Source organism: Salvelinus namaycush, chromosome 3, assembly GCF_016432855.1.
Source record: "Salvelinus namaycush isolate Seneca chromosome 3, SaNama_1.0, whole genome shotgun sequence".
NCBI lineage: Eukaryota > Metazoa > Chordata > Actinopteri > Salmoniformes > Salmonidae > Salvelinus > Salvelinus namaycush.
The window spans coordinates 95440345-95456639 of NC_052309.1; the positions used below are offsets into that span (position 1 = coordinate 95440345).

At 40.7% G+C, this 16295-nt stretch overlaps 2 protein-coding genes across 4 annotated transcripts in view; one reads left to right on the plus strand and one right to left on the minus strand.

Annotated features, from left to right (window-relative positions):
* The window catches only part of LOC120043725 (gastrula zinc finger protein XlCGF57.1-like), a 714153-nt gene that overhangs the window by 572303 nt on the left and 125555 nt on the right, over window positions 1-16295 (plus strand). The gene's annotated exons all lie outside the window — the stretch shown is intronic.
* The window catches only part of LOC120043719 (zinc finger protein 2 homolog), a 48580-nt gene that overhangs the window by 21695 nt on the left and 10590 nt on the right, over window positions 1-16295 (minus strand). Inside the window, exons 2-3 of one of the 3 annotated variants that reach the window (XM_038988279.1) lie at window positions 5644-5818; window positions 2513-5239 (exon numbers count right to left, since the gene is read on the minus strand). In XM_038988279.1, coding sequence (XP_038844207.1) covers window positions 3849-5239; window positions 5644-5818 — 1566 coding nt within the window. In that variant the 3' untranslated portion in view covers window positions 2513-3848. Of the gene's footprint in view, window positions 1-2512; window positions 5240-5643; window positions 5819-16295 lie in introns of those variants that run through there. The other 2 variants (XR_005476502.1, XM_038988278.1) reach the window with 2 other exon arrangements.

Sequence of the window (16295 nt, forward strand, 5' to 3'; positions counted from 1 at the left end):
TAATGTAGTTATTTTAAACCAAGTTATATCATTTTATATCAGTATATTGCGATTTTCGGAATTTTCTTAGTGCTGCGTTATAGTGAGTTTGGGCACGTCTTCGCCACATGGCTAATGTTTACTGCTAATTCCAAAGTTGAAGGCGACAATCTACAACCGAGCAACGATTCTTCTGGACAAAGGACAACTTGCCCAAGATTCTGATGGAAGCTCATCAAAAAGTAAGAACTATTTATGATGTTAATTCGTTGTTCTGTTGAAAAATGTCAAACTACTATTCCGCCATTAATTTCGGTGCGGTCTCGCTTTAACGCACACTGTATGTCGTAGTAACGTTAATTTAAAAAATCTAACACAGCGGTTGCATTAAGAACTAATGTATCTTTCATTTGCTGTCCAACCTGTATTTTGTAGTCAAGTTTATGATTAGTTACTGATTAGATTAGGTGCCTCTCCCAAGATTTCTCCCGACATTTTGTTGGCAGCTTGGCTACTATTCTCATTGTATAACCACGATTTGTGCCGCTAAATATGCACATTTTCGAACAAACTCTATATGTATTGTGTAATATGATGTTATAGGACTGTCATCTGAAGAAGTTTGAGAAGGTTAGTGAAAAAATTAATATATTTTGCTGGTTTATTCGTTATCGCTATTGTTGGCTTGAATCAATGCTGTTGTGTGGTTGGCTATAGTAGTAAGCTAATATAATGCTATACTGTGTTTTCGCTGTAAAACACTTAAAAAATCTGAAATATTGGCTGGATTCACAAGATCTTTGTCTTTCATTTGATGTACGCTGTGTATTTTTCATAAATGTTTTATGATGAGTATTTAGGTAATTCACGTTGGTCTCTGTAGTTATTCTAGTTGATTTGGTGAGAGTTGTGATGGTGGCTGCAATGTAAAACTATGATTTATACCTGAAATATGCACATTTTTCTAACAAAACATATGCTATACAATAAATATGTTATCAGACTGTCATCTGATGAAGTTGTTTCTTGGTTAGTGACTATTTATATCTTTATTTGGTCAAATTTGTGATAGCTACCTATGCAGGAAAAAAATGGTGGGGAAAAAAAGTTGTGTCTTTTGCTATCGTGGTTAGCTAATAGAAATAGATATTGTGTCTTCCCTGTAAAACATTTTAAAAATCAGAAATGATGGCTGGATTCACAAGATGTGTATCTTTCATCTGGTGTCTTGGACTTGTGATTTAATGATATTTAGATGCTAGTATTTACTTGTGGCGCTATGCTAGGCTATGCTAGTCAGCTTTTTTACTGATGAGGGTGCTCCCGGATCCGGGATTGTGACCAAGTAGAAGTTAAGAGAAGATGACACCCAGGCCATATGACACCCAGGCTATACTCTATTTTTGAAAGAGTACATTAACCAAGACCATACGTACATTTATGACAGCTGGACGTACTATGGTCAGAAGGATACAGGAAAAAGGATGGTAGCAAAATAACTGATGACCAACACGTGAAACATAATAACATGCATTATTTTTAGGACGTGAAAAGGGTTCTGCCATCATTATAACCTAACCAAAAGCAGATATGAGCGTTAGTGGGCGTGAACAAGCAAGCGATGAAAAGAAAATAATGGAGAAGGGTCAAGGGAAGCTATTTTCATATAGAGGGAGGGGAATCTATTTGTTATGCAAAGACAGAATCCTATAAAGGCAGGACTCTGTAATATGAGAATTGAGTCTCTTTCCATGGAGGGGCTCGGCTCTGTTACGTTTGTGATAGGGTCCTTCCATGGAAGGACTCAGTTTTGCTACTTTGTATTAAAGTCTATATTGAATTCACAAGTTCTTGTAAGAGTGATATATTTCTGAGACAATTATCCACGACAGGGCTTAAAGCGGTCTTAGGGGTGCAGACTAAGAAACTTCTATTCGACCAAATAAACCTCACATAGCAAATAAGCCATTCGTTTCTTGATTGACCAAATTCAACACATTTTCATTGACCTCCACACAAAAACTCCTTGCCTGGTGGAGCGAAAAAATTCCACCTGCTGGAGGGCGACAGATTTTCACTCGAGTTGGGCCCCTCTCTCTGCCTCTTCTTCTCTGACATCGTTCTCTTCGAGCGTCCACGTATTTTTTATTGGCTGAGGCCCAGTAAGAGTCCTCTTAAATAAAATACCGATTAGCGCTGCGCCATCATTGCGGTGAAACAGTAAAGTCCGATGTATGTTCAATCCGACATCTGCAGTGGCCATACAGCATTTACGGCGATGCAACCTTGGCAGAAGTCAGGACATTCATACTTGCTGCGCTTCACGGAACAGAGCTGTTGTGAAGGAAGGGGTCTTCTTCTTCTTTGGTATTATGGCGGTCTGCAAACAATTGTTACAGATACACGACTCCAACTGATTTGCCTATTTATCAGCCTACTATTCCGTAATGAATAGAAATAATGATAACAGGGCAGAAATTCCTTACACTTTCTGTATATGTTCATACAAGTGACCACAGGAAACTTCTTTGATCAGAGGTTAGTTTGTTTAATAAGGTTTGCAACCCGGAGTTTACACTTACAGCAATTTACAAACAAGACACTCAGTTCTCAAGATGGTGTTTTCTCTTTTTATCCCCTACTATGGTTCACCCCGCCCAGGGTGACATCCCTTAACTTTAATACAATATAAACTAATAATGAATAGTTGCTAATACCAAAGATGTTTCTGCTAGGCGGAGTTCAGCTTATTGTTATTTGCAGTTTCCCAATCCTCCTTCCTCTTGCCTGACCGAACCCCCTGTCTCATTGACTATAAGAACTACAGATTAATTGTTAATTTAAAAAATATTAAATCAATGCATGTGTCTATAACTGCGTGCTTGTTTGTGTAAGAGTACAAGTGCATAGGTTTGTGTGTGTGGGTTTGTAATTGGTGGAGGGTGGTATGTGCATTAACATTGGTGAAGTAACACATTAAACATTGGTTTAGGTGTTATTACATGATCGGTTGAAGTTATTACGTTATAAATTTTAAAAAGTTGTTACCTGATACCAATAACTTATTACATTAAGTGGAAAAGGTTATTACGACAACAATTCAACATTTTATCAGATAAACCAACAAGATATTACATTTACCGGTTTTATTACATTATAAATCTAAAAGTTATTACATTAACCGTTGTTACAAGACACAGTATACATAGTTCTTGCCTTGAACTCATGGAAATAATTATCCAATATATTATGGATTAGATTTGGGATCATTTTAATCAATACAGATTTATAAAATACACAATTTAAGTGATAACTTCTTGTTTAGAAGATAATGGATTGAATGTATTGATCAATTGAATACATGAATATACACCTATTGTTGAAACATTATTCTACATAATGACATTTCATAATAATAGTATCATGAGTATATGGAAGAATATACAACTATCAACATCCCTCCCACACACACACACAGGTTCCCTATAACATTTCCTATGATAACATTTATCCATTTAGATCAATGTGTGATATTACATAGACACAGTGGAGACCTGATCCCAGATCAGAGCTGCATATTATGCTCCAGAGGTTACCATGGTGATCAGACTGAGGCAACTGTTTAAGAATGGGAGATGGATATGACTGTTCACTGGATGTTTTCTACTGAGCCTTTATTTATGGATCTGGAACCGGTGCCAGAAGGGAGGGAGAAGAAATACAGCAAGTTTGTGCTTTCTGGTGTTTTCTCATTGGCCCTAAATAAACAAAGCTCTTCCCACATAGACAGGCATAAGTTTCCTTCTCCAGTGTGTGTTCACTGGTGTGAATAAAGGGTTCATAACTGACTGAAACAATTCCCACACTGATCACATGAATAAGGCTTCTTTCTCACCAGCGTGTGTTAGCTTGTGTGATTTCAGGGTCCTTGACTGATTAAAGCTCTTCCCACACTGATCACAGCTATAAGGTTTCTCTACAGTGTGTGTTCGCTGGTGTCTAGTCAGGGTGGAAGCTTGAGCAAAGCTCTTCCCACACTGACCACAGATATAAGGCTTCTCTCCAGTGTGTGTTCGCTGGTGTGCAGTCAGGGTGGAAGCTAGAGCAAAGCTCTTCCCACAATGACCACAGCTATAAGGCTTCTCTCCTGTGTGTACACGCTGGTGTATGGTTAGGTGTTCTGATAAAGCAAAGCTCTTCCCACACTGACCACAGCTATAAGGCTTCTCTCCAGTGTGTATGCGCTGGTGTGTAGTTAGATTTTCTGATACAGCAAAGCTCTTCCCACACTGATCACAGCTATAAGGCTTCTCTCCAGTGTGTGTTGCCTGGTGTCTAATCAGGGAGGAAACTACAGAAAAGCTCATTCCACACTGATCACAGCTATAAGGTTTCTCTCCTGTGTGTGTTCGCTGGTGTACATTCCGGTATACTGATTGAGAAAAGCTCTTCCCACACTGACCACAGCTATAAGGCTTCTCTCCTGTGTGTGTTCGCTGGTGTAAATTCCGGTTTACTGATTGAGAAAAGCTCTTCCCACACTGACCACAGCTATAAGGCTTCTCCCCTGTGTGTATTCGCTGGTGTACAGTTAGTTTTTCTGATACAGCAAAGCTCTTCCCACACTGACCACAGCTATAAGGCTTCTCTCCTGTGTGTATTCGCTGGTGTCTAGTTAGTTTTCCTGATACAGCAAAGCTCTTTCCACACTGATCACAGCTATAAGGCTTCTCTCCAGTGTGTGTTCGCTGGTGTACAGTCAGGGTGGAAGCTACATCAAAGCTCTTCCCACATAGACAAAGATGAGGTCTCTCTCCAGTGTGTATTAGCTGGTGTCTAGTCAGGGAGGAAGCTTGAGGAAAGCTCTTCCCACACTGATCACAGCTATAAGGCTTCTCTCTAGTGTGTACACGCTGGTGTATGGTTAAGGCTCCTGCACTAACAAAACTTTTCCCACAATCAAGGCAGAGGTAAGGCTTCTCCCCTGTATGAATTCTTACATTAGATTTGAAGGTGTTAGATGCAGCAAAACTCTTCCCACACTGATCACAGTGAATAATGAAGCCACTCTGGCTTGTGAAACTCTTCCCACAGTCAGAGCAGCAGTAGTGATGTTTCTTCCCTGTACGTCCCTGCTGGTGTTTCTTGAGATGTTCTGATCTGGAGACACTCTTCTCTGTCTCGTCAGCAACATGATGTTGTTGAGGCTCCCCAGATGATAAGCCCCTCCCACTGAGAGAACAACGGTACGGTGTTTCCCCTGTAAAACGATAACATGAAATAACTAGGTTTTGGAAATATAAGTCCATAAATAATATTTAAAACATTTATTTTTAAAAATCTGTTATTTAGCAGACGCTCTTATCCAGAGCGACTTACAGGAGCAATCAGGGTTAAGTACCTTGCTCAAGAGCACAGGAAGATGTTTTACCTAATTGGCTCAGAGATTCAAACCAGCAACCTTGCGAATACTGGCATTAACCACTAGGCTACCTGCCTCCCTCTTTAATAAATACTCTATGGCCAGTTTATTAGGAACACGATCCTCCGTTCACGAAACTGAATCGACAATTTACTGTCCACTGAGTGTATATTGTTTATCAATCAATTAACAGAAGTTACAGAAGCAGATTGTAGTCTCATCCATCCCCCCATTGTTCTTACTTGATGAAATCAAATCTCCCTCGTGTCCTTCTCTCACAGTTCCACTCTGCCCTGGTGTTTTCCTGCAGTCGACCAGCCGCACAGACACCCTCTTCAGATCCAGCAGTAAGGCGCTACCAGGAGAGTTGTGACCAGGGGACTCCGGCAGGTTGGAGGGGGACGGACTAGCTCTGTCCTGGTGACCACAGGAAGTATTGTACATAGAATATCATTAGACCAATTTGTTTTATTACTTTAGTCCAAATCTCTGATTGATGGCTGCATCCTTATAATACCTCCTTTCTCCTGAAGTGTGTCATCGTTCATTACTTTCCACAAATGTCTTGTATATTTCACTTTGGCAAATTTTTCAAAATTGAATTGGAATATTTTTTACAAAATGTAAAAACGTATAAAACTTGATGGTAGAACAAAGAGCAGAACCGAATCGGAAAGCTCCACCCCCCCTTTCAAGATACGGGCCGAATGTCGCCTCCCCTTCCAACGTGTGAAAGATGGTATCACCTGCTAAATCATGGTTTGTTCAAATAACCAGCGATGAAAAACCTAAACAGTAGAACTGCTGCTGCTCGTTATCCCACTTGGAGCATGTTGAGAAAAAAGTCAGTCTTACAGTTTCAGTATTCTTATACAGTACATACATAGAAGTAACCATCAGATATAGGGGTATTGTAACATGTAGTAGAAACCTACAGTAAAAAGGTATTGGTGTAGCCTGGTGAAATTTCTGCCCCATGCAACATTGTTCAAGATCCACTTTTCTATGTGACTTGTTACTGTAACAGCAGCCACATCTAAAAATCAACAACATTCAGATAATGAGTGGAATAAACTGTAATTTCACACCCAAGTATTTCTACACCATCATTTCAAATTTCATATTTTTTTTAATACTGTACGTAAACTTGACACTTTATAATTTTGCTTTCGTAATTCAGTTTTTAGCAGTTTGATTAATTATAGTTAAATGTATTGTTAACAAATGACAGGAACATCGTTGTACTTACAGTTACGAAAATCTACAACATATTTATGAAAATTGTACCAAAGAGAAAAAAAACGGCATTGGATTGGTGGAGTCATGGGCTAGTGGGAGAATCCACCATATGTTTAATAACAGCCATTTCCTTTCAAATCAGTTAAGGGATAGTGAACAAGTGCACAGTTAGGGAGGACAGAAAGATAACTAGGGATTCTCGTATCGTCTGAGATTCCCAAAGATTGGAAAGCTGCCGCGGTCATCCCCCTCTTCAAAGGGGGTGACACTCTAGACGCAAACTGCTACAGACCTATATCTATCCTACCCTGTCTTTCTAAGGTCTTCGAAAGCCAAGTTAACAAACAGATTACCGACCCTTTCGAATCCCACCGTACCTTCTCCACTATGCAATCTGGTTTCAGAGCTGGTCATGGGTTGACCTCAGCCACGCTCAAGGTTCTAAACGACATCATAACCGCCATCGATAAGAGACATTACTGTGCAGCCGTATTCATCGACCTGGCCAAGGCTTTCGACTCTGTCGATCACCACATTCTTATTGGCAGACTCGACAGCCTTGGTTTCTCAAATGATTGCCTCCCCTGGTTTACCAACTACTTCTCTGATAGAGTTCAGTGTGTCAAATCGGAGGGCCTGTTGTCCGGACCTCTGGCAGTCTCTTTGGGTGTGCCACAGGGTTAAATTCTCGGGCCGACTCTCTTCTCTGTATACATCAATGATGTTGCTCTTGCTGCTGGTGATTCTCTGATCCACCTCTACGCAGACGACACCATTCTGTATACTTCTGGCCCCTCTTTGGACACTGTGTTAACTAACCTCCAGACGAGCTTCAATGCCATACAACTCTCCTTCCGTGGCCTCCAACTGCTCTTAAACGCAAGTAAAACTAAATGCATGCTATTCAATCGATCACTGCCCGCACCTGCTCGCCCGTCCAGCATCACAGCTGAATATGAAAGAGGTTTGAATACAATGAAACAGATGAAAACTGATTGGTGGTCCAACCTAAAGTCTGATACACTGTCAGATCTCCTTATGGTCCAGCTGTCCTCTCCAGAGATCAGGGAGTATGATCCGATAAAAGCTGTGATGCTGTGGCACCAGGACTCTGTCAGGAGCAGGAGGCCAGACTTCATGGACCGTGCAAAGAGGGTGATTGTGGTAGAGAGTGAGGAGTCTGAGGTTTAAGTTGATTACAATTAGTAAGCATCTGATAGGTTTACAAAACCTTCAAATTTACTTTTGTTTGATCCTTAAGTACATTTAATAGCAAGTACTTCAGTAGAATATTGAGTTCAAGACTTCTTCAGTTGTATTCATTACTCTGGACGGCTCTGACTTAGAATACGTGGACATCTACAAATACCTGGGTGTCTTGTTAGACTGTAAACTCTCCTTCCAGACTCACATAAAACATCTCCAATCCAAAATTAAATCTAGAATCGGCTTCCTATATCACAACAAAGCATCCTTCACTCATGCTGCCAAACATACCCTCGTAAAACTGACCATCCTACCGATCCTCGACTTCGGTGATGTCATCTATAAAATAGCCTCCAACACTCTACTCAACAAACTGGTGCAGTCTATCACAGTGCCATCCGTTTTGTCACCAAAGCCCCATATACTACCCACCATTGCGACCTGTACGCTCTCGTTGGTTGGCCCTCGCTTCATACTCGTCGCCAAACCCACTGGCTACAGGTTATCTACAAGTCTCTGCTAGGTAAAGCCCCGCCTTATCTCAGCTCACTGGTCACCATAGCAGCACCCACTCGTAGCACGCGCTCCAGCAGGTATATCTCACTGGTCACCCCCAATGCCAATTCCTCCTTTGGCCGCCTCTCCTTCCAGTTCTCTGCTGCCAATGACTGGAACGAACTGCAAAAATCTCTGAAGCTGGAGACTCATATCTCCCTCACTAGCTTTAAGCACCAGCTGTCAGAGCAGCTCACAGATCACTGCACCTGTACATAGCCCATCTGTAAATAGCCCATCTATCTACCTACCTCATCCCATACTGTATTTATTTATTTATCTTGCTCCTTTGCACCCCAGTATCTCTACTTGCACATTCATCTTCTGCACATCTACCATTCCATTGTTTAATTGCTATATTGTAATTACTTCACCACCATGGCCTATTTATTGCCTTAACTTACCTCATTTGCACTCACTGTATATAGATTTTTTGTTTTCTTTTTTTCTACTGTATTATTGACTGTATGTTTTGTTTATTCCATGTGTAAATATGTGTTGTTGTATGTGTCGGATTGCTTTGCTTTATCTTGGCCAGGTCGCAGTTGCAAATGAGAACTTGTTCTCAACTAGCCTACCTGGTTAAATAAAGGTGAAATAAATAAAATAAAAAATATATATATATATATTTTTTTAAATCCTTAACATATTATGTAGGCAGAAGTGGAGCTTGCGTGAGGGCATGTTCCTGCAGATACAAAGAAACATGATGTAGACCTACCATTATTTAACACTATAAAATATTATGTAACACCATAAAACATGCAACACTATAATGACATATTTAACACTATAAAACATATGATTAAATTAAATGCTGGAATTGGTCTGAGCTGTTGTTGCTTATTTTATAAAGCAAAGTACCCTACAGCTGTCTGTCACTAAACCTCCTTGAGGGGACCCCTGGGACTGGTTGGCTGCAGGTGGGGGAAGGACCAGGGTCTTCACAATGATTTATTTATTGAGTTTAATAGTTTAAATTAAGTTAACACACTGCTTTAATACTTACGAGACCATCGTGATTAATTGACCAAATGATTTTGTCTTGCAGTAATGTGGTCCCTGCCTGTATTTCCTTAAACCTTTGTTTTACCAATGCATGCTACTGAGAAAATATATATTTCATATCATATTCTCTTGCCCCCATTAGCCCCCACCCCTAGTGCAGCACCACTGGAATGGCAGTGCATGGCAGAGTTGTTGACAAATATCCAACACATGGGCTAGTCCAGCATCCAGATCGGAGCTGTAAAAACAATCAAGCCGGTCAATTGGCAAAGTTCTTAGTTTGGCACTGTTGATCTGCACAGATTTAGATTAAATATTTTAATTAGACAGGAGAAGGCGCATATTTTAATTTATTCTGGATGTTTGAAAAGGAGTTTGTTCTGATGCTAGCCAGCATGCATTTGCTCACTGCACTGCACAACGTGCTGTTTACTAGCTATCGTTAGCCAGCTTCTGTGTCGATGTCAGCTATTGTTGTCTGGATCAGGACAATGGCTGAAGTTGTTGTTTGTGTAACAAAACTTCCATAAACCATTACAGCTAGCTACCTTTCTTTGCCTGTAGGTTAGCTAGCAGCTTTCAGCTGACTGTTGTTAGCTAGCTACAGAGGCTAGCTGGACTTTGGACAAGCAAGCTAATGTTAGCTAATAGCTGCAGTATTGTTGCCAAGCATCCAAGTTGCTGACCAGGTTAGATAGATTTGGCTGAAAATATGTTAGCATTGTCACAAAAAAGGTAGCACATTGTTGGGTCTTAATGGACAGAAATGTGCACGTGAGAGTGATAAATGATCAAATGTAATAAAACCTGTTCCACCCCAAAAGTTATTCAAACTTTTTAATTCCAATCATCACTTTATGGAAGCTACAGTGTGAGGATTGAAAATATGCTTAGCCTATAATGGGGGTGTCTGTGTGTGTGTGCTGGAAGTAACATTTTGCCCCAGATAGTGTGCTGAGAAGCTGTGGTTAACCTTGAGCGGGAACAGTATGTTTTCTATGCAGGTGTAAATAGCTCAACAATGTTGCAGAACTGTCTGACCTCAGTTTCTAGGGTGTGGGCGTGCCATTTTAATCCAACGCAATAATTTTAGCAAAGTAGGCACAGAAAATACTGAACACTCATGAATACAATATAAGGGAATCTAAAACAATAAAATAGAAAATAATAATTGTCCAAATATATTTTTTTGCCAGTGTGTAGTGAGATGAGCATCTCACAATTACTTCAAAAATAGTAATAATTTGAAAAGGGGCTATTAACTAGCTGGCCTGGCGCATCGTTGCCCATGAATGGAGGTTACTAGGCTAGCGAGCAAGCATCTTAGCCAGGTAGCCTTGGACAAAAAAAAACGAAAAGCGTGTACTGTATGACAGAGTCCTAGACCGTTCAGGGAACATAAGTTGGGACACACAACATGTTTTTTTTCTTCTACTTGCACGCACACACAGAAATCAGTACCATGGATAGACGCATCATATTTAGCTTAGGTTGATGGGACTAAATCGTTTTGGCAGGGGCGCAACTTTGGTTTTAGAAGTGTGTGGGGGGGGGGGGGGCATAATAATTTACATTCTTTATCCAGATACACACTACAAACAGCCTACTCGACCTCTTGGAGGCATACAGCCAGAAGAGGACTGGCCACCCCTCATAGCCTGGTTCCTCTCTAGGTTTCTTCTTCGGTTTTGGACTTTCTAGGGAGTTTTTCCTAGCCACCGTGCTTCTACACCTGCATTGCTTGCTGTTTGGGGTTTTAGGCTGGGTTTCTGTACAGCACTTCGAGATATTAGCTGATGTACGAAGGGCTATATAAAATAAACTTGATTGATTGATTGATCCGCACGGTCCTAAAGCACACCGTTGCCACATTTAGTATCACATTCCAATTATAAAACTGGGGGGGTCAAAGATGCAATTTCAGAATGTGGGGGGCATGTATACTCCATCCCAGTGAAAGTTGTACCCCTGGTTTTTGGTATATTTTAGTTGTCACTGTAGAAGACTAAATTAGATGATGTTGAAGTTGAATTGGTGCTTGAACAGTGGAGGCAGCACCTGTTTCCTTTTTGACTTGCGGTAACTGTAAATCAATAGTTGTTTAGTATTCAGAAAACATTCACTTGCTTGACCGTTCTGAAGGTCATGTAACTGTTACATGCAACATTTTTTGTGAACTTAACAGGACAGATGTTGCTCTCTAGTTTTATGATGTAACAAAGGTGTGGTTGAATGTATTCTGACACTGTCTTCTGCTGTCAGCTGTGTCAAGGCATATGAACTAACACGTTATAACAACGCAATTATCACCACATGTAATATGGCTATTTTTCTGTCTTGGCTTCCCTGGTGTTTTTACCTACACACCGCTACTGCAAGGTGTAGGCTTGGCCTCATTATTTCTCCATGGTTCTGACTTTAGCTGCTTGTTGCGCATTGCCTTGTGTGAGGATCTGTGTTTATTGCACTATAACCCAAAACTACATCACGTGATTAAATATTAGCAACTGTTGCCCTGGGCGCCTGGGTGTCTGTGTGTGTGTGCTGGAAGTAACAGTTAGCCCCAGATAAGTGTGCTGGGAAGCAGTGGTTAGCCTTGAGTGAGAACAGTGTGCTTTGTATGCAGGTGCAAATAGCTCAGACAATGTTGCAGAGCTGTCTGACCTCAATCTCTGGGGTGAGGGAGCGTAATCTGCACAGCAACAGCGCCAGACACCAAAGAGTGCCAAGAGGCTGGGACCAGTCTGAGCGCCGGCGATAGGCTGAGCAAAGTTTAAACCACGCTCAGCCTCCACTGTGATAGGCCAACAGACGGGTTGGAACTACGTCTATCACGGTATAAGAACAGCTGTTTACTTACCTCCTGCCAGTTCCCTGTTCTACCCTGCAAGGTGTTACAGTGAACCCGTATATACGAAAATTGAATTTACCATTTATCGCTTGAGTTTAATAAAAATACTTAAAATATATTCGGGCACTCTGAATCACATTTTGTCCTGATACCAGATTTGAATTGACGCAAATCCCTTATACTTGGGAACAAAAGTAAATTTACATATCAACACTCAACTTACGTTGTGACAAATATATGTCTGATGTAGCCTAATCTTACTTCAGAAAGATCCTGGATAAGATTTTAATCTATTAAAGTCAATAAAACATCCAACCCCCTATTCACCAAGAATCCTGATGTCTGTTATCGTCTAACTCCACCCGAGAGTCTGTTGGAACAATGTCCTCTTCGAGAGTCCAGGTAGTTTTAATTGTCTGATGCCCAGTAAGTGAAGCCTATAAAATACCAGACTGATTACAGCAGAGCTATCCGTGCAGCGAACCATGCAGCATTTACAGCTATGCAACCTCCACATTAGTCAGTGCATTTCGCTACACCCGCAATAACATCTGCTAAACACAAGTATGTGACCAATAAAATTGTATTTATAATTATTTCGCTTTACAGACCAGATCTAGAGCCGTTGTGAAGGAAGTGGTCTTCTTCTTCTTTAGTGTTATGGCGGTCCGCAAACAATTATTATAGGTGCACGCCCCCACCTAGTGTATTGGCTGTGCATCAGCCTACTATTCTGTAGTATTAATTCATTACACTTTGTGAAAAACCAACTAACCCTACACCCATTAAAACCTCATCGTTATACCACTACTTTGGCCCTCTGATTCTACACCAGGCCAGCAGCCTGGGAGGACGGGATATTATCCTTCAAAACACCTTGTAACTGCAGTAAAATATTGTACACCCAAGTACTTCTCAACAGCTGCCACCACATCTATCCACTGTGTTTTACATTCTATTCCTGCGGTACAGTTGACAGCCACTTTAATAATGGAAATTGATGTAAAAGATTTATCACTAGCCACTTTAAACAATGCCACTTAATATAATGTTTACATACCCTACATTACTCATCTCATGTATATACTGTACTCGATACCATCTACTGCATCTTGCCTATGCCGTTCTGTACCATCACTCATTCATATATCTTTATGTACATATTCTTTATCCCTTTACACTTGTGTGTATAAGGTAGTTGTTGTGGAATTGTTAGGTTAGATTACTCGTTGGTTATTACTGCATTGTCGGAACTAGAAGCACAAGCATTTCGCTACACTCGCATTAACATCTGCTAACCATGTGTATGTGACAAATAAAATTTGATTTGATGGAAGGAAGTAGTCAAGGAAGGGAGTTTGTTTATACAGGAAGAACCGCCCCCACTTACCGTCAACCAATCATGTCAATGTTGAGCTAAACAGAGCTTTAGATCTCGCCAGCTTGTAGAATTAAAATAAAGAAATGAGTTACCTTTGGCTCGTTCATCCATCCCAATGGGAAAAATGTGGGTTTTGGAATAAATACCAAAAATAAGATAAGCACAGGCTAAGGAGATCTTATACGTTTTGTTCTATGAGATAATAGCAGTCAGTAAATATGACCTTAATGAATTATGAAGCCTTTGTGATTTATATGCTTTTTTTATTACATAAATTCTTCAACATTCACAAGAAGTGACGTTAGCTGATAAAGATTGTAGAACAAAACCTATGAGATATCCTAAACCTGTGTTTACAACCGACCTTATTTTGGCATTTATCCAAACACCCTATAAAAACGGCATACATTTTCCCCATAGGCTTTGCCCAGTGAACCATGGCAAAATTAGTGCCGAAAATAGATGCCATTACTAATTCTCTCTATAGAGCCCCACAGTGTACGAGTCATAATACCCATAAAACCTAGTGGTCGAACAGGGAAATGGTTCCAATTGTTTTCCACCATTCATTTTTCACATAGGGGATTTTCCATAGGCTTACCCTGGCGAGACATTTTGATATTCTTGTAAATCTCTATTGAACAAGGTGACTTCTATCAATATAGTCGTCTCTATTTACACTCAAATGTCCTTAATGCTAATTAGCATGAAAGTAGACATCATGAAAGACTACAAATCCCTGCATGTCATCTCTAGCTGACACCTTTGCTAACAGGTATTGTGTAATTTTAAAACTTGCCCATGACAGGTCGCAGACTTGTCAACTTAGAAGAATTGTCAAAGAAATGTAAACAATAAATTCATTACTACATTTAGCTAACATTAGATTGTTAATGCAGAGATTATTACCTTTGCCTCAATTCGTCAATCTCGTCCAAACCGGTCAGGGTATTTCATGTTCTGTATGATAGCCACATTAGTAGCTAATTATAATTTCATTTTGGGGGGGTAAATACAGGCAAATATATTGATAAGTCACCTTGTCTGAGAGAGATTTACACGGTTATCAAAATGTCACGCTAGGGTAAGCCTACATGAAACACAGACCTTATTTGAAGTGTTTCTAAAATCCCGTATGGGAAAAATACACGGTGGAAAAACGATTGGAACCGTTTCCTATTTTGACCGCTAGGTTTTATGGGTATTATGACTAGAGGTTGACCGATCAGCATGGCCGATTAATTAGGGCCGATTACATTGCAGTCCACGAGAAGACTGCGTGGCAGGCTGACCACCTGTTACGCAAGTGTAGCAAGGAGCCAAGGTAAGTTGCTAGCTAGCATTAAACTTATCTTGCACGTTCGCACTTTGGTGTGAAAAGTGCAAATCAATCCCAGAACAGCAAAGGACCTTGTGAAGATGCTGGAGGAAACAGGTACAAAAGTATCTATATCCACAGTAAAATGAGTCCTATATCGACATAACCTGAAAGGCTGCTCAGCAAGGAAGAAGCAACTGCTCCAAAACCGCCATAAAAAAAGCCAGACTACGGTTTGCAACTGCACATGGGGACAAAGATTGTACTTTTTGGAGAAATGGCCTCTGGTCTGATGAAACAAAAATATAAAGTTTTGGCCATCATGACCATTGTTATGTTTGGAGGAAAAAGGGGGAGGATTGCAAGCCGATGAACATCATCCCAACCGTGAAGCACGGAGGTGGCAGCATCATGTTGTGGGGGTGCTTTGCTGCAGGAGGGACTGGTGCACTTCACAAAATAGATGGCATCATGAGGAAGGGAAATTATGTGGATATATTGAAGCAGCATCTCAAGACATCAGTCAGGAAGTTAAAGCTTGGTCGCAAATGGGTCTTCCAAATGGACAATAACCCCAAGTATACTTCCAAAGTTGTGGCAAAATGGCTTAAGGACAACAAAGTCAAGGTATTGGAGTGGCAATCACAAAGCCCTGACCTCAATCCTATAGAAAATTTGTGTGCAGAACTGAATAAGCGTGTGCGCGCAAGGAGGCCTACAAACCTGACTCAGTTACACCAGCTCTGTCAGGTGGAATGGGACAAAATTCACCCAACTTATGTAACCGATGTGAAATGGCTAGCTAGTTAGCGGTGGTGCGCGCTAATAGCGTTTCAATCGGTGACGTCACTCGCTTTGAGACCTTGAAGTAGTGGTTCCCCTTGCTCTGCAAGGGCCGTGGCTTTTGTGGAGCGATGGGTAACGATGCTTCGAGGGTGGCTGTTGTGTGCAGAGGTCCCTGGTTCGCGCCCTTGTCGGGGCGAGGGGACGGACTAAAGTTATACTGTTACATATGTAAACTTCAGACTTCAACTCTATCAAAACAATCCAGATGTCTTTGTTCCAATGTTTTTCAAGTTCTAATGTAAAAAACTATATATCAAAACTATTTTCTTTTAGACATATGATATTGGGATTACTCTGAATATCACACATGGACATTTCCTATGCGCGGATATGGAATCATTCAATATCCTGTGATAGGCCTATGTGGACAACTTATTTTCTCAAAATGACGACAAATACTGACAGTAGGCCTACATTGTATATTTTAAGCTCTAGACTGAGGTCCACATCAGGATCTTGATATGCTAAATAAGGACAATTTCTGATGCTT